Source organism: Myodes glareolus, chromosome 16 (genome assembly GCF_982192425.1).
Source record: "Myodes glareolus chromosome 16, mMyoGla1.1, whole genome shotgun sequence".
NCBI classification, from domain to species: Eukaryota; Metazoa; Chordata; class Mammalia; order Rodentia; family Cricetidae; genus Myodes; species Myodes glareolus.
The window spans coordinates 57,799,733-57,827,331 of NC_142041.1; the positions used below are offsets into that span (position 1 = coordinate 57,799,733).

General features: G+C 36.1%; 1 protein-coding gene across 5 annotated transcripts in view; it reads left to right on the top strand.

Moving 5' to 3' along the window:
* C16H8orf34 (chromosome 16 C8orf34 homolog) overlaps window positions 1–27,599 on the top strand; it is a 384,304-nt gene that overhangs the window by 162,777 nt on the left and 193,928 nt on the right. For 3 of the 5 annotated variants that reach the window (XM_087897228.1, XM_087897227.1, XM_048420471.3), the window contains one exon: window positions 246–412. In XM_087897228.1, coding sequence (XP_087753354.1) covers window positions 246–412 — 167 coding nt within the window. Of the gene's footprint in view, window positions 1–245; window positions 7,633–27,599 lie in introns of those variants that run through there. The other 2 variants (XM_085677325.2, XM_087897229.1) reach the window with 2 other exon arrangements.

A 27,599-nucleotide genomic window follows, 5' to 3' on the forward strand; every position in this document is an offset into this window, starting at 1 on the left:
ATGAGTCTGAGTCATGGGGCAGCAATCAGTAGAAGCACTTCGTGCTGGGAGAGCAAGTGCTTGCTTCTCCACACTGGGGCATGAACTGAGTACCAAGGGATGTGTCTGAAACATGCTATTTTCTTTATCCTGGGGGAAAACAAGCAACGTGCAATACGTTTCTGTGATACAGTAGTGGAATGAGAACGCGTTAGTTCGGTAGATTTTCATTACCGGCGACAGCTAACACACCAATATTTCTTCAGCTTAAAGATGGAGCCCAAGACGAAAGGATTAAAACAGCAGCAGCAGCAGCATAAGAAACTTCTGGCTGCGATGCTTTCCCAGGATTCCTTCGAGTCTGTCCACAGCCCCACCCCATCTGTAATAGAAGAAGACATTGACAATGAAGACGATGCAATGGAGTTGCTGGGTAATTTTAAAAATTAATCATTTCTCTTTCTCCTCTTTTCTGGCATTGTAAAGGTGTGCAGGAATTGAGGGATTTTAAACGTTTTTGAGTAGTTTCATCTAAGGCAAAGGGAGTACTTGAGGGTACACTTTCTTTCCATCAGACCTTTATGAAGTTGCATGTAAGAACCAAACTGAATCTCTGGACGCATGTGAAATACTCCCTAGACTGCACTGTGTGCTCGGTGTATGCAGCGCTCCACACACTAACTTCATCCAACTTTATTCCGTGTGCAATTGTGATCAAATGCAAATCTGTCTGTTTCGGTTTTTTTGATTACACCTATTGTCTTTAAAATACACCCTCTTCCTAACAAGCCTCTCTGATTGTAAGGTTGCTTTAGAAAAATGTCGTAAAATTGGAAGATGTTGGCAGTAAATTGATGTTTGATGTTTTTCATAAGTGATAGGAAGTTCTGCATAGATTTTAATGTCTTCAGAGACTCAGTCCCTTCACAAACCTTCATTCATGTGGTAGATCTAGTTTTCTTTTTATAGTTTTTTTTGGTGGTTCAAGTATGTGATCTTTTTCCAATAGAAATTTATTCATAAAAATTGTTAATTGAAACTCATTTGGGGAAATAACTTTTTTGGGGGAAGGGAAACAAGATTCCTTGTGTGGCTCTAGCTGTGTTGAAACTCACTCTGTAGACCAGGCTGGCCTGGAGCTCAGAGAGCCACCTGCCTCTGCCTCCCAAGTACTGGAATTAAAGGAGTGCACTGCGATGCCTGACTGGAAAATCATTTTTATATAAGAAGAACATGAAGTTTTCTTTGCAAGTAATCCAAATGTAAAATGGTGTGTTTTCAATTGAGTGATGCTATTCTATTATATAGAATTTATTCTATTTATTTAGAATATTCTATTCTATTGTATAGAATTAATTAGGACAATTTGCCTATGCTTTTATGACAACATACCATTATATTTAAACTGAAAAGAGAAGAAATAATGTAATTACATATAGATATGAATGCACAGAAAAAGTACTTTCCTTAAAATTCCAGACCATACTTCTAGGAATTAATGTTGATGGCAGTAAATTATTTTCTGTAAGAGATTAAAGGTCTCCATGCATAAAGCTGCAAGGGTGTCGTTCAGTTGAAGATGGCAGGGTTGAAGATCTTTTCTAATGGTCCCATGCCTACCTTGAGTTTAGAATGAAGAAAACTGTATCACGACACTTTTCATTAGATGCTATTGGGACTTGCTTTCTTTTAAGCACGTACAAATCACGCTCGTGGGAGAGCTTCTCGATCTTACCATGGCACTTTCCTCTTCCCTTTATTCGCTACACAGACTTTGATCTTAAGACATTAATAAAAATCATTTCTGTTTGTAGGAATTTTGCAGTCTGATCAAAAACGTAAACTCATCCCTTCCACCTTGTTCTTTACCTGTGCTATCACAGCTGTCTTTGGTGGGGACTCTTAGTGCAGAAGTGGTGGCAGGGATCATGGCAAGCGTGTTTGAAAAAGCTGGGTCCTCTGCTTAGTCAAGGAGAGCAAGGAGGTATAGGCTTGAGAAGTGGAGGGTGGACAGACACGTGGGGGCTTGTTCACATAGGCAATGAACCTTTGGTGATTGTGCCTGTAAGTGGCTCCCCTGCTGGTCAGTGACAGCAAAAGAATTGACCAAGGGACTCTAAGGAGGCTCACTCCATGCTGATTGTCTCTAGACTTCCCATGTTCTCCTCACAAATGTCTAGCTTTCTAAGATGAAGACCAGAGATTTGAGTCTAGATGTCTCCTAAGATGAAGACCAGAGATTTGAGTCTAGATGTCTCCTAAGATGAAGACCAGAGATTTGAGTCTAGATGTCTCCTAAGATGAAGACCAGAGATTTGAGTCTAGATGTCTCCCTCGTGATAATCCATTAACAACTGACTCTCCTTCATTCATCTTCTCACTGTAGACATTTAACTTGTGTTCTGACCAGGTTTAATGGTAAAAAATAGTGAAAGTTTTCACTATGGGGTGTTACACAGCTCTGGCCCCGGGGCTGGTGGCAACACTATTCTCTGAATGATGAGAGTTCCTACGATAGCGGGAAATGTCCAAGCACACAGCACTAGCCTTCAATAACGCCATGGGCAGGTACCCTGTTTTGAGAAATGATTCCAGAGAAAAATGTGATTGCATATACTTGAAGAAAACACAAATGTTAATACCTTGAAATTTTATGTGAAATCAAAATTTAGTGCATAGAATCATTATTAAGATGTAACAGATACTGCTGTTTAAAATATCTTTTGAGAATCTACAATATGTTGTAGAATGAGTTTGATATAATGTGTTTTAAGGGTTTAGGTTGTCACTATCTATGCCATGATAAAATTAGCTGAAAATGTAACATGCATGGGAAGTTATCTGTAAATGTGAATTGATAAGTAAAAATATGTTTGTAGCCAATATCAATATAAAAGATGAATTACCCATTAATAAAATTCGTTGACTTAAGGGGGAAATCTTTTAGTGAAAGTAGCAGATATAAATAAAAGTAATTCTTCTTGTCTTTATTGAAATGTAGTGTTGGTAATATATGCTGATTATATCTTACAGCTATTTAATAGTATGTCTGCACATTTATTCTGTAAATCTATTAAGCATGTGAAAATATATTTTAAGATCCATTTTATGTTAATTTATACCAGTCTACTTTAAATCCTATTATAAATTCATAGTGGATAAATAACTCATCATTAAGTTAATATTATCTAACAGAGAATGAATATCTGAACTTTGAGTTTTAAAGAGATACCAATTTTAAGTATTTCTGAAAGTGGCTCTAGATATACAAAATGCAGATGAAAAACATCTTCCAGCTCACCTCAAATGATGAAGTTTTCAACCATAAACATAAGACATTCTCAATCATTTTGGTGATTATGCTGGCACATGATAACCAAAGTGAACAGAGATCACGCTTCCTAAACATGTGCTAAAATCAAGAGTTTTTCAAAAAAAGTTGTGAGACCAGATGAGTTCCCCAAAGCTTCTGTAGGTTCTCTTCCTTTATGCTCAAGGGAAACTTAAGGAGCTACAGAATTACATTAGCTGTGTGAACGCCATCCCATTTCCCCTAAGCTGCATGTTTTTATCGTCATGTTTGAACTGTAGCAGTAATACTTGTTTGACCGTTTCCTACATAGTTTAGGCCAATTTATACTCATTTAAAAAACAAAACTAAAATTTAAAGTTACAGCTACTTTATTAATCACTTTAGTTTGGACTATTACTTGTAAAATATTTTGGGCCTTCTTAGATTTGATACAGAGGGAGATACCTAACAATCATATTGCAGAGATGCTAAAAGCATTAATCATACTTAGTTATACTTTTTGGCCTTAGCTCAGCATTATATAAATTTAAAAATTAAAATCAACTCTACATTGGCTCAAATAAACATGGTTGTCATAAACATAATTTACTTGTTTTAAGATAGATAATATTATCTATCTTAAAAAGTATAACTGGAGTGGCAGTCCTTGGTGAATGCAGTTTCTAGGGTTATAATATCCTACTGACTAAATGAACTCGTTAGTGAAATGTAAAGTGAACATACTAGAGGGACTCATTAAGGTGCGATGCTCTTTCGGCCAATTCTTCTGCACTGCGATGAGGTTTTTGAAAGATAAACATTCACTCTCAGGTGTTTGGTTAAACTGGAGACTTTTTTCATCAGAAATTTGCTATAAGACAAGAATGGGGCATTGTATCTGATGAGAAATAGATGCTGTCACTGTGGCATGAGAATTCAAAGAAAGAGGTCCCAAATGTCTTTTAGAAATTCTTTACCTACATGCCTGTATTTCAATGACATCTGCAAGCCAGTCAGAAACAGAAGGGACAATCAACACAAGCCTCTCCAATTTTGTTTCCTTAGGAATTGATTATTTGACAAGTCAGAATAGCAGCTAAATTGTTACTTTAAAATAAACCAACATCTTTATAAAATGATTCTTTATAGAAATTCTGAGAACTTCCAAACATTAAACCACTGGGTGTTTCAATATTACATTGAAGATTGCTTAAAATATTAATTCTTCCAGTATAGTACAAAAGTAAATTAATGCGAATTAGTTCCAATTATAGATAAAATATAATATATAGTACTTTAAAACACTCCGAAGGTTAGTATTGAATATATTGAATAAAACGTTCTTAATTCAAGTAGGTTTTATCCTTACATGTATGATATTCCAACAAATTTCATTAATTATTTTGCAGCTGATCACCACAATTAACTAAACCTTATAGAAGAGCTGTGGATAGATGTTTTATAATTTCACTAGTTCACCTAGTGCAGCTGCAAACCTAAGACATCCTGAGGTTGTGTGAGCTATCTCTCATGGGCTAAATACTTCCCCCTGACAGAAGCTCTGTAGAATGCCTCTGCTCCTGCGTTGGCATCCACGCTTTTGAATCGGAACTTCAAATGGCTTCCATGTTATCATTGCCTGTGCCAATGCCATAACCGACAGCCACTGTGTGGACCAAGGACTTTAATACTGTCTTTAACTCTTTCAGCTTTAATGCCATTTTGGAAAATATCTCCCAGCACATGCTTTCACGAGGCAAACTGTCCTGCTGCTGGGTGAGAACCAAGAACAGTATGAGGGACATTACCTTATATTATATTTAACGTTAAAAAGTTCCTTGACCTTTTGAGTTTAGATATAAGGGCGGAAATTGTGGGAAGGTCGATGGTCATGCTTTATCTTTCAAGCCATTCCTTCGGTTTTAGCAGGTTTAGTTCTTAAGTGTGTATTTATTGCTTACAGAGTGGGTCCGAGTGTTTGTAATACCTCAAATCTGAACAAGTCTGGATTCCGGGTGCTGATTTTCATGATCTGGTTTGGCTGTGAATCCATGGATCCACCTTTAAACAAGATGTCAGTGTTCCCCACACCCAAAATTTTGTTCATTAGATTTGAATGCAGCTCATGAATCAGGTTTTACTCAGTAAAAATACCTTCCCCGCTACTTCAGTAGATTCCATTGCAAGCAATCAGTCGAACTCTGAAGAACCTTAATAGAAAAGCTATGTACAGTATGTTAGGAGAGTCAATCATTCATGAGAAAGCTTTCTGAGTCACCCACACTCATTTAAAGTGACTTCTGGAAACAGAGGTCTTGCTGAAAAGCTTTGGCTCCCACAGTTGCTGCTGTTGTATCTCCTGTCTTGCTTCCTGTTCACCATACAGGAACACTGGAAATGTGAATACTTGGACTTGAGAGTAACTGTGCTTATTCCTGTATTAATCCCCCAAAAATGATTTCTTTCAGATTCTACTTTATTAAATTAAAACCTAAGATTATATCTTTTCCTTTAGTACTACTCCCCTCCTTCTTTACTGTCTAGATTAATTTGTCCTGTGTTTGAAATTCTATGCATGCTTCATTCTCTTCATTCTTTGGGGTTTTTTTCTTTCTTTTCAGAGATATCAAGAGTTTTTGCTAATAGCGATGAATATTGTAGGCAGAGATTTCTTTTTAAATAAATATAATACAAGATGCCACAAAACATATGCATATACCACCTGATAGCACTTTCATGGCACATGACAAGGAATGCTGCACTTTCTGCCTGTGAGAAACAATTACTTAACAGAACACATTGATTCAGGAGAAGAAAGTCAGTAGTTTGCAAACAAATTCTAAACCCGTAGACAAATTGTTTACAATGTTGATTTCACCTCAGGTGAAAATTCCTTTATTCAGGGAAAGCTGTTTCCAGTTATTTCTGTGTAGTTTTGCTTAATATATATTGATTGCTTAGACTAAAACATGCATGGTTTGTTACCTACTAATGACAGCATTTAATGTGTTTTCCATAAGTGTGCTGTGGCTTTTCACTAAACGTTGTGTGAGGTGTGAGCCACCGTGTGGTGTGCGGTAGGTGACATGGTTAAAGACCCGTGTTCTACTTCTAAAGACCAAGTCATTTCTTCAGGCTGCCTCTTGGCAGTTTTGTCATTTTTGCTTTTATGCTTAATTTTAATCTTATACTAATTTCCGAGTTGCTAGCAATTGGTTTTAGAATGCTGCTGATACCACATGCCCTCCCTACTCCACAGGCAAAGGTATGGGGTGACAAGATATTCTCAGAAAGTGACACATTCTCTTCCATCTTAGATGACAGGAATACTGAAGGAAAGGACATGGATTTATGTACAAAACTCTTCTCCCAAACCAAGCTCTCTCTTTTAACCCCTGTATGTTTTACGTAACTGGAGGCAGAAGAAAATATGTACTTTCTTTAACTAGGCAGCAATGCCTACCCTCAGGAAGATATGGCGTTTTCAGAGCACAGTGAAATGCTCAGAGAGAAAGGGCACAGAGGCCGAACAGGTGACCTCACACAAGCCTGCCATCTGTTAAGCAGAGGCGGTGATGTCTGATACTTGTTTAGAATGCAGAGGAGATTGCTAGATCTATTTCTTCCTATAATGTATGGTTTATAGGAGGAAAACAAAATTATCTTGTGCATATGCAGAGGTTAACACGAATAAAGACAAAGCATGGAAAGAACAGAAAAGGGATGCAGTAGCAAATTCAGTCGGTAACTGAGGCTGGAGAGATGGCTCTGTGGTTAAGAGCACTGGCTGCTCTTCCAGAAGACCTGGGTTAAAGTTCCTGCATTTACATGGCAGATCACAACTGTCTGTAACTCCAGTTCCTGGGGATCCGGCACCCTGGCACAGACATATATGCCGGCAAAACATCAAAGCACATAACAGTAAATAAATATTTTTAAAAAAACAGAAAATCTAGAACTGTAATTCATGTTTCTTCACAGATCAAGTAATGAAGTTGTTAAAATACACAAAATTTAATACTGCTTTCAAGTTATGTTGACAAATATGAGAATATTTGAACAATTTTGGCTCTGTATTCATGAGAAAACTTAATTCATACTAGTGTTAAATATTGTTCCTTTTCCAAATATTCCATATATGGTGATGTGGTATTCCAAGATGATTTGTGCAGTCATGGTAGTTATTTCTATGTAATAGGAATTTGAGCTTTCTGCTTTATGTGAGGTTCATTTGAAAAATCCATTGAATCAAAACTTTGTTATATTTTTATTAGCTGGTACAAGTGAATTGTAAATAATTTAACATTTGCTTGAAGTTTAATGTCAAAACCAAAGCTTATTAAAAACATGTTGCAATTCTTCTGATTTCTTCAAACCTGGTTTTATATCTATAGCTAACAGAATCTGTCCAGAAATTTCTATATCATGATATGCCCAGGCATGTGTCTAGTCATTTTCAAACAGAGTCCTCCAGTGACATAGAAAGCAGAAAAGAATGATCACAAACTTGCCAAATATCTGCACAGATAGTTGCTCTTGTTAAATAAAACTTTCTTCAAAAACCATTAACAAATATGCTATATGTATATTTTTGGGAATCCCAAGTATTTAAAGTGTTCTTATAAGTAAATTTATTTTGAAATTATTATATTATTTTTTCAAATATAATGTTCTCTGAAATTCCAAAAGAAAAATATTCTTAACAACAATAAATACCCCACTTATTGATGTAAAGTTTTTAAGTAAAAGATCACTAAGGAGTATAAAAGGGGATATGAAATTGCTCTGACAGGGATTCATGAAGATTAATCATTTTTATTACATTTTTTTTAACCTAGCTCCTTTCTACAAAACCGAGCTGAATGTCCCTCTTGATGTGGGTGACTTTGCCCATATTAGAAATCTTAGATTTTACTTAGTTTTAATGCCTTTAAAGCTCACTTCCCCAAGCATCACCAGTAGGGGGTTCAATGGGCTATTTTAACTACTGACATTTAGAGACTGTGCGTTTCAAAGTATTAACATAGGATGGTATTAGTGCGGTTACGCGAGATTCACGTTAAGCTTAGGGAATTAACTCTCAGGAGTCGCACGAAGTATGGAGTTAGCAGGAACAGTGTGAGCTCTGTGTACAGACAGCCTTGTTGATCACTTGGCCGCTGTTCTTGACGGGAGGATCTGAAAACAGGAACATCCTGCAGATTTGTTGCTAGAAAAACGGGATAAATGAAAATGTGCGCTAAGGTTTTGCACAGCTTAAGCAAAATAATTCATGAGAAAGTTCTCAACCAACAGACAAACTAGAAAATTCATGTAATTTCTTAAGTGAGTTCTTTTTTCTTCTTCCCATTCAATGCATGGAAAGAACAAAAAAGAGAGGCAGAGAGAGAAAGAGTGAGAGAGAGAGAGAGAGAGAGAGAGAGAGAGAGAGAGAGAGAGAGAGAGAGAGGCAGGCTGCAGGAACACCTAGGTCTGCTCCATATATTAAGGAAATATTTCTACGAACTCTGTCATCTTGATGTTGGTCTTTTAATTGCTTTTTAAATGGGTACTGACAACTTTCTGAAGTCATAACATAAGAAGTTCATTTAGCCTGCTGCTTTCAATCAAATCCTAGCAATAAATGTAATACCGTTATTATAAAAGAGCAGGACCACGTTCAAATTCTTCTGATAATTTGTGCAATTCTTTTCAGCAACGTGAATATTCATGCTATTTTAAAAAGTACCAAAGGCTAAAAATCCTGGTATGATTTTCTTAATTTGTTTTAGGTTTTATTGCCAGGTTGTCTGCTTCCATTATTTATTGCCATGGTCACTGGCAGTTTTATATCATGGAAAGACAGCATCTGGGGTGTGGAGCTACAGACCACAGGCCCTAAGGGGACCTCACCTTATATTGAGAATGAAAGATCTGGCATTGAGAGACTAGCTTAGAGAACTCAATTGTTTCCAAAACTTTCCAAGCTGTACCCTGTTTCGGATTGCACAATGTTTTATAATTCTCTCAATACAGAATCAGCATCCTATAATATATGTAAACCACCCCCTCTCTGTGTGTATGTGTGTGTGCGCGCGCGTGTGTGTGTGTGCATGAGAGAGAGAGAGAGAGAGAGAGAGAGAGAGAGAGAGAGAGAGGAGATTTTCTTCCTACCCAAGATTTAGATAGATACTATTATCTTCCTTTTCTGGACTTTTGACATTTATGATTAGAAAGTTCTCAAATAGCATTGATAACACTGTAATACCCTCTGAGTCCTATATCTTGGAAGCTAAGTTAAAAGTGTGTTTTGTAGTTTAAGATGAAGACTATGTCTCTATTTGTCTAGCATAAGAGGACCAGACAAACTCTGAGCTACTTCATTTTTGTTTTGATAAGATAAATTGAAAATGGGAGAGGGGTTACTGTCCCTCACAAAAGCTTTTAACAGAAAGACAGAGAGATAGAGACAAAGAGACAGACACAGAGAGAGCTCTAAGAACATATATTTAAAAGCAAAAGTCAAAATCAAAAGAGCAATATTCTTTTAATAGTATACATGGACACTTGGATTCTCCTACAGAAATGCTTAAAACAAGAGTTATTATTATAAAGCTTAATGGTGTTATAATACAAATATTTGTGTTTATTATCTAATTTAACAGTGTTTTTTACTTAGTATCCAAAGATTTAAGTAAGTTCTTGGTTATAAAATAAAGAAGACATGATGTGAAAATTTGTACTTGTTCATTATTGATCTTGTACCACCTCTGATATTAATATTCTTAGTTCCTCTCTTTTCCCATCCCCTCCTTACCTCTATTCTCCATTTCTCTTTCCCTTTCTGAGTTGAAAGCTATGTTGTCTAGAAAAGTATTGGAAATTGAAGTCAACTATTTCATCATAAACAGGGGACAATATCAAAGGGAGACAAACAATCAAGAACAAAAAGCCATCCAAGGTAAATAGGAAAAAGCCAATAATACACAATGATAAGGAAAAAGCAAAAATAATGCCTTAGAGAAAACAGTGTTTTGTAGAAAGAAAGGTTAAAAGACTTGGTATTTCTATCACAGAAAATGAAAGAGGCTGGTCTTGTAGCCCAGCACTCAGAAGGCTGAGAAAAGCGGATTGCAATTTTGACCAGCCTGGGATGTCCACTGAGACTGTGTGTGTGTTCATGCTTGTGTGTGGTATGTGTGGATGTGTGGTATGTATGTGCTATATGGAAATCATGATCTATAGTGGCCAAAATAATAAAAAGTAAAGAAGAATATGGATGTAATATGTGATTATAGCATCTGGTGTCAAGATTACCCCAAGGCTACAACAAGTAGGATGGTTAGGCACTGGTGTAAAGACAGATTAGTGAGTACATTGGGACTAGGAGGAAAAGGAAGAAACCTCCACATTTATATGACCCATTAGCTTTTAGTTAAGGTGGTTTGAGAAAGGAAGAAAACAATTTTAAAATATTTCTGCTGGAAGAGAAAAGTGACAAAAATAAATGAATTCAAAACGGCTTTATGACATTAAAAATGACTTTTAAATGAATATGAGTCCCAATTATAAAAGCAGACTTTCAAACTTCTCAAATAAAGTTTAGAACTCATAATACTGTTCTATGTAAAACTTATCTGGAGATCACAAAATTTACTAGGGAGAAAATAAAAACTTGACAAACTGAGATTCATTAAAATTACAACTTTTTTCTCATAAAGCAAGAGAAAAGAAAAGTGCTGAAGGCTTTCCACTCTGTAGCCAGGAGCAATAGCAACAACACAGCTGGCAAAGCCTGCACCCAGAATATACAGAACCAACTCAAATGAATTCTGTAATAGGAGAACCAACTTAAGAAAAATAAGCAAAGCTTGAGAAAGCAGAATAGACAAATGTGTAAGAAACATGCAAGGAATGTCGCAGCATCATTATCCACCAGCGAAATACGATTTAAAACACAAAGCACCACCTCTCACCAGCTAGGCAGGCTAAAGTGAAAGACCAAACAGCAAACACTCAAGAATGGAGTGATCACTTCTCTTAAGCACTGCTGAGAAGTCTTTAGAGAACATGTCTGGGTTGTTTCTTAGACAGTTGAATACGTTCTCTCCCAATGATCTAAAATTCCCTGCAGGTTTCCGGGGGAAATATAACTGGTTCTTGCAGTTGTACTGTGTCAAAAAATAAGCTATTGAAAATAAACTCGGTAGAAAACCATTCAAATGGCAATCACTTGGTGCTCCCGTCAACAGCTGTGGTGTACAGCAGACTACTAGTCAGCAATAAGAAGTGGAAACATCAATGCATCCAAGAGTATGGATGATCTTCATTACCATCAACTCAGTTCGGTCCCCAGACACCTAAATGTTATTAATAGCCTAGTTCGATGTTATTGCAACCTGAGATGCGACTCTCTTAGGAAATAATCAACTTTAAATGGACTCATATGTGGTGTGTGCTAATTAGATAAGATTGACATTTGTTATCAGAAAAGTTTCTCTCACAATCTCCATGTACACATGTAGGGTAGGATATTCGCATATATAGTCTGTGCAAACTGGATGCTGATCCTGGACACTTAAGCCTCTAGAACTGTGAGTGACCCAAAGCATTGACTAACACTGCTGAGTAAATGAAACCAGTGTTTAGATTTTCAATTAAGTTAATAATAATACATTCATGAAATTAAATTTCATGACCATTAAATTTAATGGTCAATAGGTTGGAATGATAGAGTATGAGGGACTGACTTGATATTGGTACAAGGAAGTTTCTTGGGTGATGGAAATATTTTATACCTTAATGCACAGTCCAAGTCACAAAACTGTACATATATTTTCTGTATATTTCATCACACATTGCACTTCGATAGAGCACTAATTCTTACTTGGAATAAACCATGACAGAATAATACACAGAGCCAAAATTAAACTGGACATTTGACATTTCTGAAGAGAAGTTATGATTTTAAGTTTCTGATTATGAGTGGATTCATTTCTACTTTTTGGAATTCAATTCAGTTTTACCTCACACATTTTAATGCTGGTTGTAAGGTGCATAAATATTAAGGGTAATTATATCCGTGTGAAGCATCAACACTTTCATCATTATTAAATCTCCTTCTCTGTGCTATTCTGACATTTGGTGAGCCTGTAATATCGCTGTTCCATCTCTCTTGTTATCAGGGTCAGCATGGGTTGTCTTTCTGTATTCATGTATATTAATAAAGATGCATTGTGTATCTATTTTTACTCAAAGAAGAATTCTTAACGAGAGAATTTTATGATAACTCTGACAACTTTGGTCTTTAATTAGGTGTAATTTAGGATCCTGAGATTTGAAGTAATGATTGGTGTGGTTGTATTACTAGCCACCATTCTGGCTTATTAAGTATGAATTATCTTTAGTTTCTATTCTTATTGTCTTCAACTTTTCTTCCACCTCTTAGGTTTTCTATTTGCTTTTGTTTGCTTGCTTTTAGTTTTATGTGTTTTCTTATTGTTGATGAGTTTTGGGGGTGGAGTTGGTAAAGGGGCATTTTGAGTCAGGGTCTCACTATGCAACCTAGCTGACCTGAGACTTCCAATGTAGCTCAAGCCCCCCTCCATCTCTCCATCCTCTTGTCTCAGTTGCCCAAGTGCTGAGTTTACATAGTCTTGTTCACATATACTCTGCTTTTCTCCTGCATTTCGCTTTTGTCAAAGATTTATCTATTTTATTTGCATTATGGTTTGTTCGCATCATGGGTGTATGTGTACTGTGTTAACGCCTTGTATGCACAGATGCCAGAGCAATCTATCGGATCCACTGGAACTGGAGTTACAGATACCTATGAGCCACCATGTGGGTGCTGGGAAGTGAATCCATGTCGTCTGGCAGAGCAGCAAGTGTTGTTAAATGAGGCTGATCTCTCCTGTCCCAGTCTCTTGCTCTCAAATGAACATTTGTGAGATTCAATTTCTCCCCTTTCTTATTGATTCTGTAGTTTTTTTCTTTCTTAGGATTTAGAGCAGAGTTTACAATTTCCTATTATAGGCAAGTCACCTTTAATTTATACATATTCTTGGTAAACTTAGTACTTTATAATACAAAAATAACCATAATTCTTCATCCTCTTCCATCATTCATTATATATATGCACATATGTGTGTATAAAGAAACATACATAAGCACATTGCTACTATTATTTTGAACAATTTATCTGTTATATTAACAAAAGTGTGTGGCTCTATTTTTCTTCCACTCCATTATTTTCCACCACTTTTCCTTTCTTTACATATTAGTAAATGAAGTTTCTGATATACATCATTTTCTGTGTCCTAGAAAAATTTCTGACATTTATCAAAAAGTATGTCCATTGATAATAAATTTTCTTCATTTTTATCTGAGACTTTTTCCCTTCTAGTTATTTATTTACTTTTATTTTATTTATATTTTCCATTTATTTCCTATTATATTTATTCTCTTAACTTTTATTACAAATGAATTCTATATATTATAAAATTATGGTCTGGAGGGGTTGTTTCTTTCCCACTTCAAGGCTTTAAATATTTAGCTTCTTGTTCTTGATGTGTACACAATTTCAGACAAGTTGAGTGTAATTTTATGTTTTTCTTCTAGTTTCTTTCACAGTTTAGTTTGGCTTTTCTCACTTTGCATACAATATGCCTAACTATGATGCTGTGGGTATTCAGACTGTGAAGTGGGCTCTGAGACTCTCAGATCTGTCTTCCATTAACTTGGGGGAAGTTTTCAATCATTATTGTTTCAAATATCATTTCTGTTCCTTCCTTCCTTTCTTTCTTCCTTTGTTTCTTTCTTCTTTTCTCTTCCTCCCTCCTTTGTCCTTCCCCTTTTCCTTCCATTGACATTTCCATCTCTCTCTCTCTCTCTCTCTCTCTCTCTCTCTCTCTCTCTCTCTCTCTCTCTTGCAGTTGCTCCACAGTTCTTGGGCATTCTAATCTTTTTTTCCATTCTTTTTCCTTCCATGCCCTTCTATTTTGTAAGCTTTTATTGATAAATTCTGCATCTTGAAGACCTGTTCTCCAGCCCCACTCCCATGCTCATTCTATTAATGAAATCATCAGGAATCTTTTCCATTTTTATTCCTATGTGTGTGGTAGCCATCAATTCCATGGTTATACTAGCCACCTATACTTGCATTGTGACTAAACTATCTATTAGATTCTTTAGTGTAATAATCACAGATTTAAAAACATAGTCAGTAGCCCACCATCCTGCCATATCGAAATCTGATTGTGATTCTTACACTCTTGAAATTAGTGGTTTTGCTTTTGTTTCATTGTCTTTCAGTTGCTTCATAGTTGCTTTCCACAGACAGACACGATGTACTAGATAAAGTGAACTGTGGTAGATAAGACTTCTAGAATTCAGAGCTAAATAAGATATCAAGAGCTAGCAGTGTTTTGAAGTTCAGAGGTGGTGGCTCCCTCTTTCAGCAACCCTGTGCTTCTTGACCTTGAACCTCAGAAGTGCTGTTCACACGACCAAACTTAGACAAGACAGTATATCTAAAAATAAACTCTTATCTATATCTCTCTTGGTGGTCTCATGTCTCATATAAGACTCTGTCTGCTCCATTTCAAACCCACTGTGTATGCCACATCTGTTTTATTCCTTTCTCTGCTGTGGAGATTGAGTGATTCCAGCACCATTTGTTAAAAAGACATATTTTCTTTCCATTGAACTCATGTGGAATTTTTGCTGAATGCACATTTACCCAAAATATACAGATTTATTTCTGAAAACTCTGTTTTACTCTTTGATCCAGAGGTTTTCTTTCTCTTTTTTTTTAATTAAAATTTTATGGTCAAGATGTTTCACACAATCATACAGAACACAATTCACCAGACCCAAAATCAATATGAAGTGTGAGATCTAATGTGATTCTCCACATCTTCACAATGACTGTGCTCCCCAGAGTTCCTTGAGATTCATAGACTTTGGGTTTCTTTCTCAAGGTAGTACCACACTGTCTTGATTTCATCCTTTTTTTGTGCTAAGATCTCAGTTCAGAAGGTGTGAGTCCTCCAACACCGTTCTTTTGAAAATTTATTCTCACTGTATTCTTCTTTCATAATTTGTTTTACAAGTTTTGTTTTTGTTATGAAATATGTTAAGGTTTTGGTGTTTTCTGCACATATTGAGATGAGCATATGATTTTAATTGTTAAATTATTACCCTGGAATATGCACTGATATTTATCTGTTGTATCAACTCTGTCTTCCTGCCTGGGATAAATACACATGTGATGAGTATAAATCTTGTATATGTTGCTGAAATCCATTTGCCATCATTTTGATGATGGATTTTTGTGTCTGTATCTAAAACAGATACCACTTTTATATTCTTCTAATGTCTTCATTTGCATTGTTGTTTTATCACATGATTTAGCAAACATTTCCTCCATTCTTTTATTTTTGGGGAGTTTGTGAAACATCGATATTTATTATTTAATATTTGGCAGAATTCTTCAGTAAAGCCATTTGATGTACATAGAATACTAAATTCCTAGCTTAGTTTCTTTGTTTGTAGATCCATTTGTTTGTTTCTTCATGCATTAGTTTTGATGACTGGTGTCTTATTATGAATGTGTCAGCTCTTTAGAGTTACGTTCTCCCCCCATCATGTGGTCATTCTCGGTAGTCCTTCCAATAAGTGTTTTGTTTCTCAAAGATTTGTAGTAAAAGCCCATAATTTGAGATGTTTTTGCAAACTATTTTTACATTTGTTTTATCAGAGAGTGCACATGTGCCACAGAGCACATGTGATGGTCTGAGAACAGGTTTCAGGAGAGAGTCCTTTCCCTCCACCATGTGGATTCTTAGGATCAAACTCAGGCCTCAGACTCAGTGACAAGTCCTCATTCTGGCTGAATCATGTTGTCACCTCTCATTTCTCAATTTAGTATTTAAAAATTTCTCAAACATTTTTTTTCTTGGTCAGGCTAGCTAAAAGATATAAGACATTATATTAAAATTAAATACTATATTAAATATTAATATATTATGCTTAATATTTTTACAGAACCTTTTCTGTTGACTAACTTGTTAGTATGTTTTCTCAGTGCATCATAAGATAAAAGAGCTAAAGAATATTTAAAAAACACAAGAAGATATCTACAGACCTGTAAATATATGTTAATGCTTCAGGACTGGAGAAATGCTTAGTGGTTACGAGTGCTTGCTGTTCTTACAGAATTTCAAGTTTGATTCTCAGAGCCCATGTCTGTCACATCACAATTGCTTATAACTCCAGGGAATCTGGTACCCTCCTCCTCACCTACAGGCACCTACATACATGTGGACATACATACACACACAGAGAGACTGGTATTCATGCATACACATAAATTTACAATCCCCCCATTTAAAAGCTAATGCATTAGAGATTTTACAATTCTGATGAAAATAAAATATATATGTAGATATAAATTGATACAATTTGCATATTTAAATAAAGGTTGGCTACTGAACTTAATGGTTGCATGCTTGATTAAATTTAATTTTTACAATACTCATTTATGGTGAGGGACATCACTCTATTGCAGTTGAGGCTCAGAGAGATCTAGTGATTTGGAAAAGGTCATAGCCCTTCTTACCCAAATGTTGTTTAACAAACACATCATGGAACTGTGTGTGCACTAGATACACATGCACAGGTATAATCAATGTAGCAAGCATAGTATAGTAGTGTACATGCTTACACACACACATTGCTAAGATTCTGGAGGAGAACAGTATTTTACAGTGCTGTTATACAGTACTATTGTATTCTTGTTGCATAGATTCTACAAGCATACAAGCTATACAACAATCTCTGTAACAGGTACACTCTGCGTAACAGGCCATAGTACTGTGCATCCACACATACACACATATGCAGGTATAATCTCTTCACCTCATCTACAACATATTAACACCTTCAAAGAATCATTGTGCTGGCTGAAAGAGTAAAGATGCATGGAACAGCACTTGGTGCATGGTACCAGGGAAACTTTAGTGAACGTTTGTTATTTTCTTCCCCCCCCCTTAAACATTTCACTGTGTAGAATTCATGTATTTAACTTGTAGTCTTTAACTTTTAACATAGCTATCAAAAGTTTACTTGACCCCTACGTCTATCCTTCTTCATAATAAGAATGACATTTTAAACACTTTTTACTTCACCCTTCAATCCATTCCATTTTCCTTGTTTGCTTTCTATAATTTTAATTTGACCTGGTATTTTAGTTCTGAAAACTTCACTTATATTTAAAGTCAGAGTTTCTTCGGATTTACTAACATACCCTTCTACTAACAGACATGGTACAAAAATTGCTTTTTCTATTACATGTCTACCTTCTGGATTCATTTTACTGACTTCTCAAAAATATACTTCAATAATTTCTTCCACTGGACTCCTTACCAACCCCCACTCATTCTCAGCCAACACCAGTCAGTACCCTGGTTCCCGGAAGGTAGTCATTTCTCATCAGCAGTTAGGAGACATTAGTTCAGAGAACCGTTTGTGACAAGATTCTCCATGTGATTTCTCTTCCCTCTGACATATTACCATGTCTTCATAGCCTGGTCGAATGCGTTTAAAGAAAATGTCATCATTAAATAGTTCACACACAGGCAAAAATGTAGAAAAATGGTCAACCAGGTCTAATGAACTCATTGGTAGATTTATAAATGTCAAAATTTTGTTAAATAATTTTTAAGAAAAAGAAATCCCAGTCAGTTCTCTCGTCCCTCTAATTCCAGTTCCTCACTCTGGGTCTCTCTGAAAATAGTGACAGCACAAAGTTGGCTTTTGTTCTTTTATTTCATTATCTCGGGCATGGAGGGTGATCTCTAACAATTCACACTTTAAAAAGCTCTATGCACACAGCATCATACTGTAATACATAGTGTTACAGCAGTTTCTTCTACAATGAAATGTATGTGCAGTACATATAATTGTACATTGAATGCATCCAGAATGACTGGTGTTCTGCATTTTATAGAAAGAATATTATAAAATATATTTATCCAATTTCATCTTAATACTTTGATTGTTGTGTAAGGTTTTTTGTTTTTTAACCAGAAGGTGTATTGTCCAATCCAGGGCCTGTAAATCATCTAGGATTGCTACTGGCTTTTATTATGTAAGTGCCAAGGATTTTAAATACTCTGTATCGTACAAAATGATTCTAGATTTTTTTTAAAAAAAATCCTATTTAAATTGAAAATCATATTTCTTGAGGCACACATTCTTTTTTGTTTAAATATTTATTATTTTTCTTTTCTGTGTTTGGATGGTTTGTCATTGTGTGTGCATGTACACCAAGTGCATACACTGCCTGTGGAGACCAGAAGAGGGCTTTAAATTCTGTTGAATTGGAGTTAAAAATGGCTGTTAACTGTCATATGGATGTTGGAAATTAAACCTGAGTTCTCTGCAAAAGCACTAAGCGCTGCTAACTGATGGGCAGTCTCTTCAGTTTCCATAGCACACATTCCTAAAGAGATACACAGAGATGTGTATTTTCTGACTTACGTAGCTTCAACATCTTATATATGGTTCAAATTGCCATGGTTCTCTAGAGTTATTGGGTCGATTTACCTGATGCCACAGTGGGTGATGGCTGTTGTTTTCCTATAACCTTGACTCTGCATGATGATAACAGCTTATTTTTTAAAAAAAAAATTTAAAAATTGTCAATTTGATAATTCTTTATTAAAATGATCCCATTCCATTCTGGGGTCTTCCTACAACTCTTATATGTAGTTATATTGTCCATTGGGACTTCTAATACAATGGCTTTGCTTTAATGTCTAGTCACATGCTACATTTGTATTCAATTTTTTCTGTTGTTATTTCCTTCCTATTTTTCATTCTTCCATTCTGGCTTATGGATATCCTATTGTTTTTCAATTTAAGCACTTGATCTAGTCTTTAAACAGGTCTCATATCAAAATAGGATTCATCCTCAGATGACCTCTAAGGGTCAAGTGAGTTTCCCTCCAGCAGGTACTACCAGGTTCAGTTGTACTTGCCATCATCCTCTCCAATTCTATCAGCATACACTCCCTTCGACAGTACAGTGAATGATCTTTAACTTCTTTCTTGTTGCTTATGTTTTGAGACAAGATCTTTCTATGTAACCCATGCTTTCCAGGAGCTCTCTATGTAGATCAATATGACCTCAAACTCAAGGTATCCACTTGCCTCTGCCTTATGAGACCTAAGATTAAAGATGTATCACCAGATACCACATCTGGTGATCATTTTCTATTGCACATGGGTCATTATTGTTTGATTTTATACACAAGCAAGTTTTAACGAGGAAAAAATGTAATGAGAACTACTGATAATTTTATGAGAAATGATTTCATAATTTCCTTGATTTTCATCATGAAATTTATTAGCAGTGCCAACTTGGTGAGTTTGAAAGGACCTTTTGTGACCTTGTTGTTTAGATTGTATGTAGCATATGAATCAAAGGAAGAAACATAACGTGCTTTGGAGATTCCAGGATCCCGCTCGGGAGCATGTGGTGGGATGGGAGAGGACATGCAGCATCTCTGAAGCTCACTGAAGATGAGGACCACACATGCAGACCGTGACCACAAGGCTCCACGGATGAGGAAAGTCGTTGGTCTGCTACTTCTGTTCTCCATGCTGGTCAATCTTACATTGAAATTTTTTTTGGAGCACCACAATGTGGATTCTTTAACCAAACACATTTTTCTAATGTAATATGTTAGGTACAATGCATTCTATCTCCAAATGACCCATGGAAGTCAATTGAATTTCTGTGCCGTGGCTAAGATAAGCTTTCCTGGGGCCAACCAGCCTCCTCTATCTCTATTGCTCTGACTCTATCAGCACACACTCCCTTCTACAGAAGCCCATTCCTATCAGTTGATAGGAAGCCATGCTTGGTTCCTCATAAAATAAGAATGCTTGTAATAAATTTTCTCAAACCCAAGTTGTTAAATTTATTTTTGATTGTGCTTATAAGTCATCTCTACATTTTAAAATGTGTAAATCTGAATGAGAACGTGTTTATTTTATTGAATTCCACTGTGTTAATAAATTCATGGTGGGAGAGGATGTCTTGGATCAATGTAATGCCTGAATTTTACTTCTAAAAGTACTTTTTGCCCAAAATTGTAAAATAAATTTTACTAGTTTTTGTGTTTTCTAATTATCTTGCTACCTATTTATATTTGGATTTTTTTAGGGAGCACAGTCTTAGGCATATAATTTTATAGTGAAAAAAATCTATTTATCTTTTCATGCATGAATTATTTTCTTGTAAATTAAATTGCCTAATTAGTTGATTCCTTGAAAAAGCCAATTCTAATATTGATATCCAAAAATTTAACCAAAATTCTCTACATTTAAAAGAAATGACTTATAGACCATTTCATAATGTTCCTATATTAACATTACTGTGTATCGGACACAGTAATGAAATTGCTTCTCCCAGAAAATAGGCGTTTTTTATCAGGACAGGGCTGTTGCTGTGTGTTTTTTTGTTTTGTTTTGTTTTGTTTTGTTTTTGTGCTTCTTGCTGTATGCCTGCCTGGATGATGCAGGTAAGTGGAGCGCCCCACCTTGCTTTCGAAGGCTGTTAGAATGTGTTAAGTTTCTTCACATGCTGCCTACCCCCCCCAACAAGCTCTGGACAAATGTGTGACTTCAGCAATCAGCTTCCCAAAGAGAAGTTAAGAGGCCCTGGTATTCTGAGAATATTGCGACTTTCACCCTTATCATTTCTACTTAGTTTTCAGTCCACAGTAGCACACATCCCTTTTCTCCCGATGTGCTGTACTGTGCTATGGGATTTGAATGTTGGAGCTTTTCATTCAGATACCCACGGCATAAACAGCACGGAAATGGACAAGCATGACCCTTGGCAGGAGAGATGAAAGACAGAAGTGAGAACAGATGGTAATGAAATATTTAAAAATTACCCTCAGCCTTGATATTTTGGCCAACTGAATAAAAATGACCACAAAACTAGAGAAAGAGTTACGTGGAAAATTTCTACATGAAACATAAGCTGATGCCTAAAATCTCATGGTTCAGAAATTAGTCCTCCGTGACGCTGGCTGCCATCTTTGTCATCATTTCATGAATTCTGAATACCAGTGCTGTAAAAAGAAGAGGGCGGGGAATGTGCACTAACTCTGCATACTCTTGTTCAGAGTCATCACAGACCAAAATGAAGCTGTCTCTTCAGAGGTCATGTACTCCCTGACTTAGGTGGAATCAGATGACTGCTTATTCTTCATGTTATTAGGGTCTTCAAATATAACTTTGATGACTGGCTCTAAATAGATCTAATTTAATATTTCCTTTAAGTCTTAAAAAGCAAATATGTTGCATTCATTATGTTGCAAAACTAAAATACGTCTGTCATAATATAATTTTAAATTTCCACCAAATGAATGGAAAAGAAAATGGCTTATCTTATACTCCCCCTTTTTGTCTCATCATAAAATGTGCCATTATGGGGAATTTAATTACTTGAACATTTTCATAATTGTTAGAAATATGAGTGATAAGGCTCTGATGAAGAGACGTGGATGGAGAGAGAGGGGGATGGAAAAATACTGGTAATGTAAGGAACTGTTAGTTTTTAAGCAAAATGTTTTTACCCATTAAATACAATTATAATTAGATAATAGGACCACTGGAGGATTTTGATCTTATATCCAGTTTCTAAGTAGTTATGCTACATTTCATGCTAGATAGTCAAATACAGAACCAAATGATACAGCACCACGCTTATGCATAGGAATCCCACAATGTGGAAATCAGAGTAAAAAGAAAATAGAGTAGAAGGAATAAAAAAAGTCAAGCAGATACAGACCCATTTGGCATAGCATTATTAGGATTGATCAGGCACCCGGGGGAGAGGATGCATATCTTCATAGAAAAAGTGGGGGGCAGCTTCCCATGGCATTGAGTGATGGAATGGAGTTGTTTTATGAGAAGACTGGGTGTGGACGCAATGAGAATGGGCACTAATTGAAAACAGAATGTGATAAGATTGCATTCTGAAATATTCCTACTGGTTGCTTAGTTGTAGAAAGGCAGATCATCTTTAGAGCTGGAGGTCAAACATGAGAGTGCAGGGATCCAGATGGAATCAGATGATACCAGCAAGGTGAGGGACCGGGTGGAGACTAAGATGATTTTCATATGTTTGTGTGGAGGGAGTGCCATTGACACAGAAAAGGAATATAGGGGGAAAGGGAACTTTCAGTCTTGTAATAAGAATTTCAAATTAATATAGTTAGAAAGCATCTTAATGTATCCTGTAAATTACAATGCATATAAGTCTGTAAATTAGGGTGGGATTGGAAAAGAGTATAGGATGGGAAATTTGGTTCTGCTGATTAAAACTGTCCAGAGAGTATGAAAAATACTAAAGAGATACATGCAGAAACTTGGAAATGGTATATTAGTCACATGGTAAAGAATTGCCTGCTATTCTTTGTTGTTGTAAGAAAAGCATGGGATCTGTGTCAAAACAGAAGCCCCATCTATGTGAAATGATTAGCTAGACCAGTTTTATAATCTGAGGTATCTATGGATACCTCAAAAATTAAATCTGATATGATATAGGCATGTAATAACCACACATGCAGAAGCATCAAAGCTGCCATAAAGGATGAGCTCAAAGAGTAATTGAAATACAAAGAGTGGCGTGGCACATGGAAGACTGAAGTAGACTGTTTAAGAGTCTGTGGATTGTTTCATGTGGCTGCAGTATCTTTGGGTAGAGGAATTCGTGGAAATTCTGAGCAAGCCGAGAGTTACACAGCAGAAATCTGGGTTTCTTTGAGGCCAATAAAAATCATGGAACCGTTTTCATCAAGGGGTTAATTCTGTAGAAAGAAAATCTCAGAAAATGATGGCCCCTCAACAGATTGACAGAGATCAGAGGTCTTTGCAGTCCCCACTAAATGACTTGAATTTTCTCCTGCAGTCAGAGGACTATAACAGCAAGGGAGATATGATGTCTTTTGTTTTATTTTGTTCATATGTGGTACAATATGGTGACAGTGTATTATATGCAGTATTATATGTAATATTACATGTAGTATATAATATTATGACAAGAAAAAAAGAAAAACAAACAGGTAAATGCATGAAAAACTTTACAGGAGCCCTAGAGGGGGGAAAATGGGAAGTTTTATTTCTGGCCATTATATTCAATATATGAGTTTTATTATTAAGACATCAAGTTTTACAGTTTCATGTTATGAACATTTTACTCAAATATTTACCTCCCAGTATCTTCTGTTATTTGTAGCTCTGAGATAAGGGTCAAAATTAAGACAATGGATTTGTCTTCACTAAACATTAGGAAAAAGGATGAGCCAACCACTTGGACAGACCATACTGTCGGGTTGTTACTCAGGCCTCTGCTGATCCTGTGAACCAGCAAAGACATTTGTTTCCAACCAACATTTAGTAAGTCATTTCTACCATCTTACTCTATAGCAGAAATGGAGGCAGACAACATTTATCACTTTCTGAATCTCGATTATTTGGAAGTTAAAAGGAAAATGTGAGTAATTTAATATTCATGTTTACTTTGAAGGCTTCCAGGCAACAGAGAACACTGAGAAAATATATATATATAGCACTGTGGATTCTAAATGAGTAGCTGTACATATGTGTGGTTTCCTGTGAAAAGCTTATCACATAAAGCTGAAGGAGAAGCATGTGAACGTGTCTCATGTAGACCAGTGTCTGTGTAACCTGATCCTGTGTATCGTTCTTTCAACAAATTGGAACTTGAGGGCTAAGACTTGTGTTTTTCTGTCTTTATACCCAATTACTTAGCATGAAATTTGGAATAGTGCTGGCATGCCAGAGATCTGTGGAATGTTAAAGCATGAATAATTTCCAAGACAATTAGGATTCCTATCATATCCCAATCTTCATAGCTATTCATGATTACAAAATCAACATCCAAATGTTATATATTACTAAGGTGGTTGGAATGAGAAAAAAAAACCCTCATAGGTTCATTATTTGAACACTTGGTCCTCGGCTGGTAGAGTTGCTTGGGAGGTTATGGAGTCCTTAAGAGGTAGGACCATGCTGAGGCACACATGCCATTCGGGTCAGTCTTTAAGGATTCATGTTCTTGCTGTGTGTTCCTGTGTGCAGATGAAATGTGGTCTGTCTGCTTCCTGCTCCTGTTGCCATGCAACACCTTCCATGTCAGACTGTCATGTCAACACTGTGACAGATTGTACCCCTTTGTAAACTTAAACTAAAATAAATTTTCTTCCTTAAGTTGACTTTGCTCATGGTATTTTATAACAGTAATAAAAAGCTAATTACTATAGTATTACTAATTACTATAACTTTTAAAAAGTTAATATCCTGAATGTCATTTTACATTTCGAGTCCCCATTACTGTATAAGCAAAATAACAACTTTCAGTGATGTATAAATTTAGTTTTTGGAGGGGACCACCAACACAGTCTATAGGGATACTTACTAATCCCAACACTATTGCTTTAGTATTAATACAGCCTCATCTTTTATACTTTCATTAATTCACCAAGTTTTAGGAAGTCCATCTAATCTGGTCAGTAACCAGGCAATGTTTAGAAAGCAAGAAATAATTAAGATGCAATTTACACTCCAAATCTATATGCAAAGTTATACAAAGCAATACTTGTAGCTGTAGATAGCCCCCTGTAGTTTGAAAAAGCTCTGTGTATATTTCAGGGCTATAATGTCTCTGAATATGCCCAACTGTAATTAGAGAGAAGATACAGGTTTATAATATGAAAATAGAAGTGTATGCATATACATATTTACGTGTGTATGTATGTATGTATTTTAAAGCTGTTTATTAGCACTATTGTAAGATGCTTATAGAGATCATATCCAAAATCTGTGGAAGTTGAAAGTACAAGTGCAAGTCTTAGGAATTTTAAAATTTGTTTTCTTGTTTCTTTAAATAGGATGAACTGTAGGCCCCAGTGGGATAAAGAGAAGTCAAATGAAATCCAGCTAAGAGATTTTAGAGGGCTTGGGTTTCTTGTTTTGGATTATTTGCTTGAGAGGGTTAAAATTGGAATTGGAAAAAAGGCATTGCCTATGCTCAGTATGTGTCTGATGTTGTATACTGTTTCACTTGTACTTAAGTAAAACATGCTCTAGTTTATAAAACCATCTCAGATGAGTGAGGAAATCGATATTTGCTTGAATAATAATGTTACTGATGAAAGATACGACAAAAATGTGGACAAACCTTTAGGAGGCATTGAGGAAGGAGCCAACAATATTGTTAGGAAAAACACAGGTAGAAGAAGAAAAGATGAACACATGTAGAGTCCTCAAATCAAAAGGGACTTTTGTGCCATGTTTAGCATTGTCCAAGAGAAGATGGTGTGCATAGAGAATTATCCTACTTCATTTAAATTCTCAAATAAAACAGTGTATAAAAAGTAAGTGTGTGTTTTCTTAGTTAGGCTAGCTTGCTGTGGATGAGTTTTCAGGAGGTAAGCCTTTGTACTCTGCTTTGTTAGTATAAAGACCTGTTGGTGAAGGCCGCTCATTCACTCCCGGCTATTTAGACGCAAAATAATAACTCAGAAACTATATTATTTGCAATACTCTTTGACCAATAGCTTAAGCACATTTCTAGATAACTCTTATGTCTTAAATTAGCCCATTTCCACTATTTTATATTTTACCACAAGGTGCATGGCCTACAGTTCTGGTTGGCAGTTCACGTCTTTTCTCCTATGGTGGCTACATGGCTTCTCACTGACTCTGCTTTCTTTCTCCCAGCATTCAATTTAGTTTTCCTGCCTCGCTCTACTAAGACCATATGTAAATATTTCTCATTTGTAACAGTTTTTAACCTTTAAAAATGAGCAAAACAGCTAGTTTTTATAAACTTTGAAAAAGTATTTGCGAGAAACATTTTTTCTCAAAAAAAGACTATGTCAATTCAAAGAAACAAAAATGAAATGAAATATGCTTGATCTTCAAAATTCCAGCCACTGAAAAATGACACTTTAATCACATAAATTTTCAGCTTCCCACTCAAAGACAATACAACTGAAATGAGAAACTATTCCTAAAGTAGTTGTAAAAACCAATTGACTCAGAATTCCCCCTGGGAAATGTAGCAGGTGTGTAAGACAAACCAACACATGCCACCTGTTGCGTGTGTTTTATAGGCTAGCTCTAACTGTGGAGAGGGTGTAGACTAAAATGGGATTGAAAGTGGGAACGGAGGGGAGTACAGTATGAAGACGGTCCAGGGTGCTCATGTTCAGCTGATCGTTCAACTTGGGTTCCCGTGTCCTCAGACAAGTCCTCTCTTCTTAGGAGTTTTGGGTTCCTTCTCTCTCTAAAGTGAGACAACAGCCCCTGTCGGATAAACATCTTGCTATCCGAGCAATGATGATACAGGACAAAGATTACTTAGAATGAGTTGTTTTAAAGTCAAGTCACAGCAGATTCTTCCCTAAAATTTAAAATATGCTGGAGCATAGAATGATGGCTCAGTGTTTAAGAGTCATTGCTGGTCTTCTAGAAGGATCTGTGTTCACTTGCCAGGACCCACATTAGGTGACTTACAACCACTTTTAAGTCCAGCTCCAGGGGATCTAACACAGTCTGGCCTCCTCAAACCTGCACTCAAATCATAAATATTAAAGCACACAGACATATACATATACACATAAATAAAAATGAAAAGTAAAGCTTCTTAATAATTAAAGTAGCTAGATAATTTAATAAGAGATTGCATTTTTGGAAAGATTTTTCCTTGGTATGTTTTTCACTGTCTTAAGTTTCCAGCAATCCGATTGACATGGTTAGTAGGGGCAAGGTTGGAGGAGGGGGCTTCTGAATAGAAGCTGATTTGCACTGGCAAGTATTTCTGAGTAAGATTTTTCTCTCTTGAATACTGAGGTGCATAGACATAGACAATGTTTCATCCCAATCCTTGTACCCCAATAAGAATAAGTCACAGAAGTCAAGTTGGTTCACACAGAAGTCGCCTGGTTCACACTGCTGCTTTGTGGAAGAGTTCTACCAAATTGGTCCACAGAAGCAGGAAAATAAGAGCTTCTAGCTGTCTCTGTGGCCCTCCTCTTGGCCACTTGTTTCTTACACCAGACACGAAGAACACTTCTAGCAAAGCATTGTAAAGGATCCCTTCTTTTCTTTAGGGTGGTAAGAGCAGTTAAAAAATGCACACAGAACATCGTTTCATCATTTTCCCGTTCTTCTCTTCTCTTGACTGTGTTTTAATTCTTTTCTTTGCCCTGTACTATTCCCTTTACTATTGTGTCCTTGC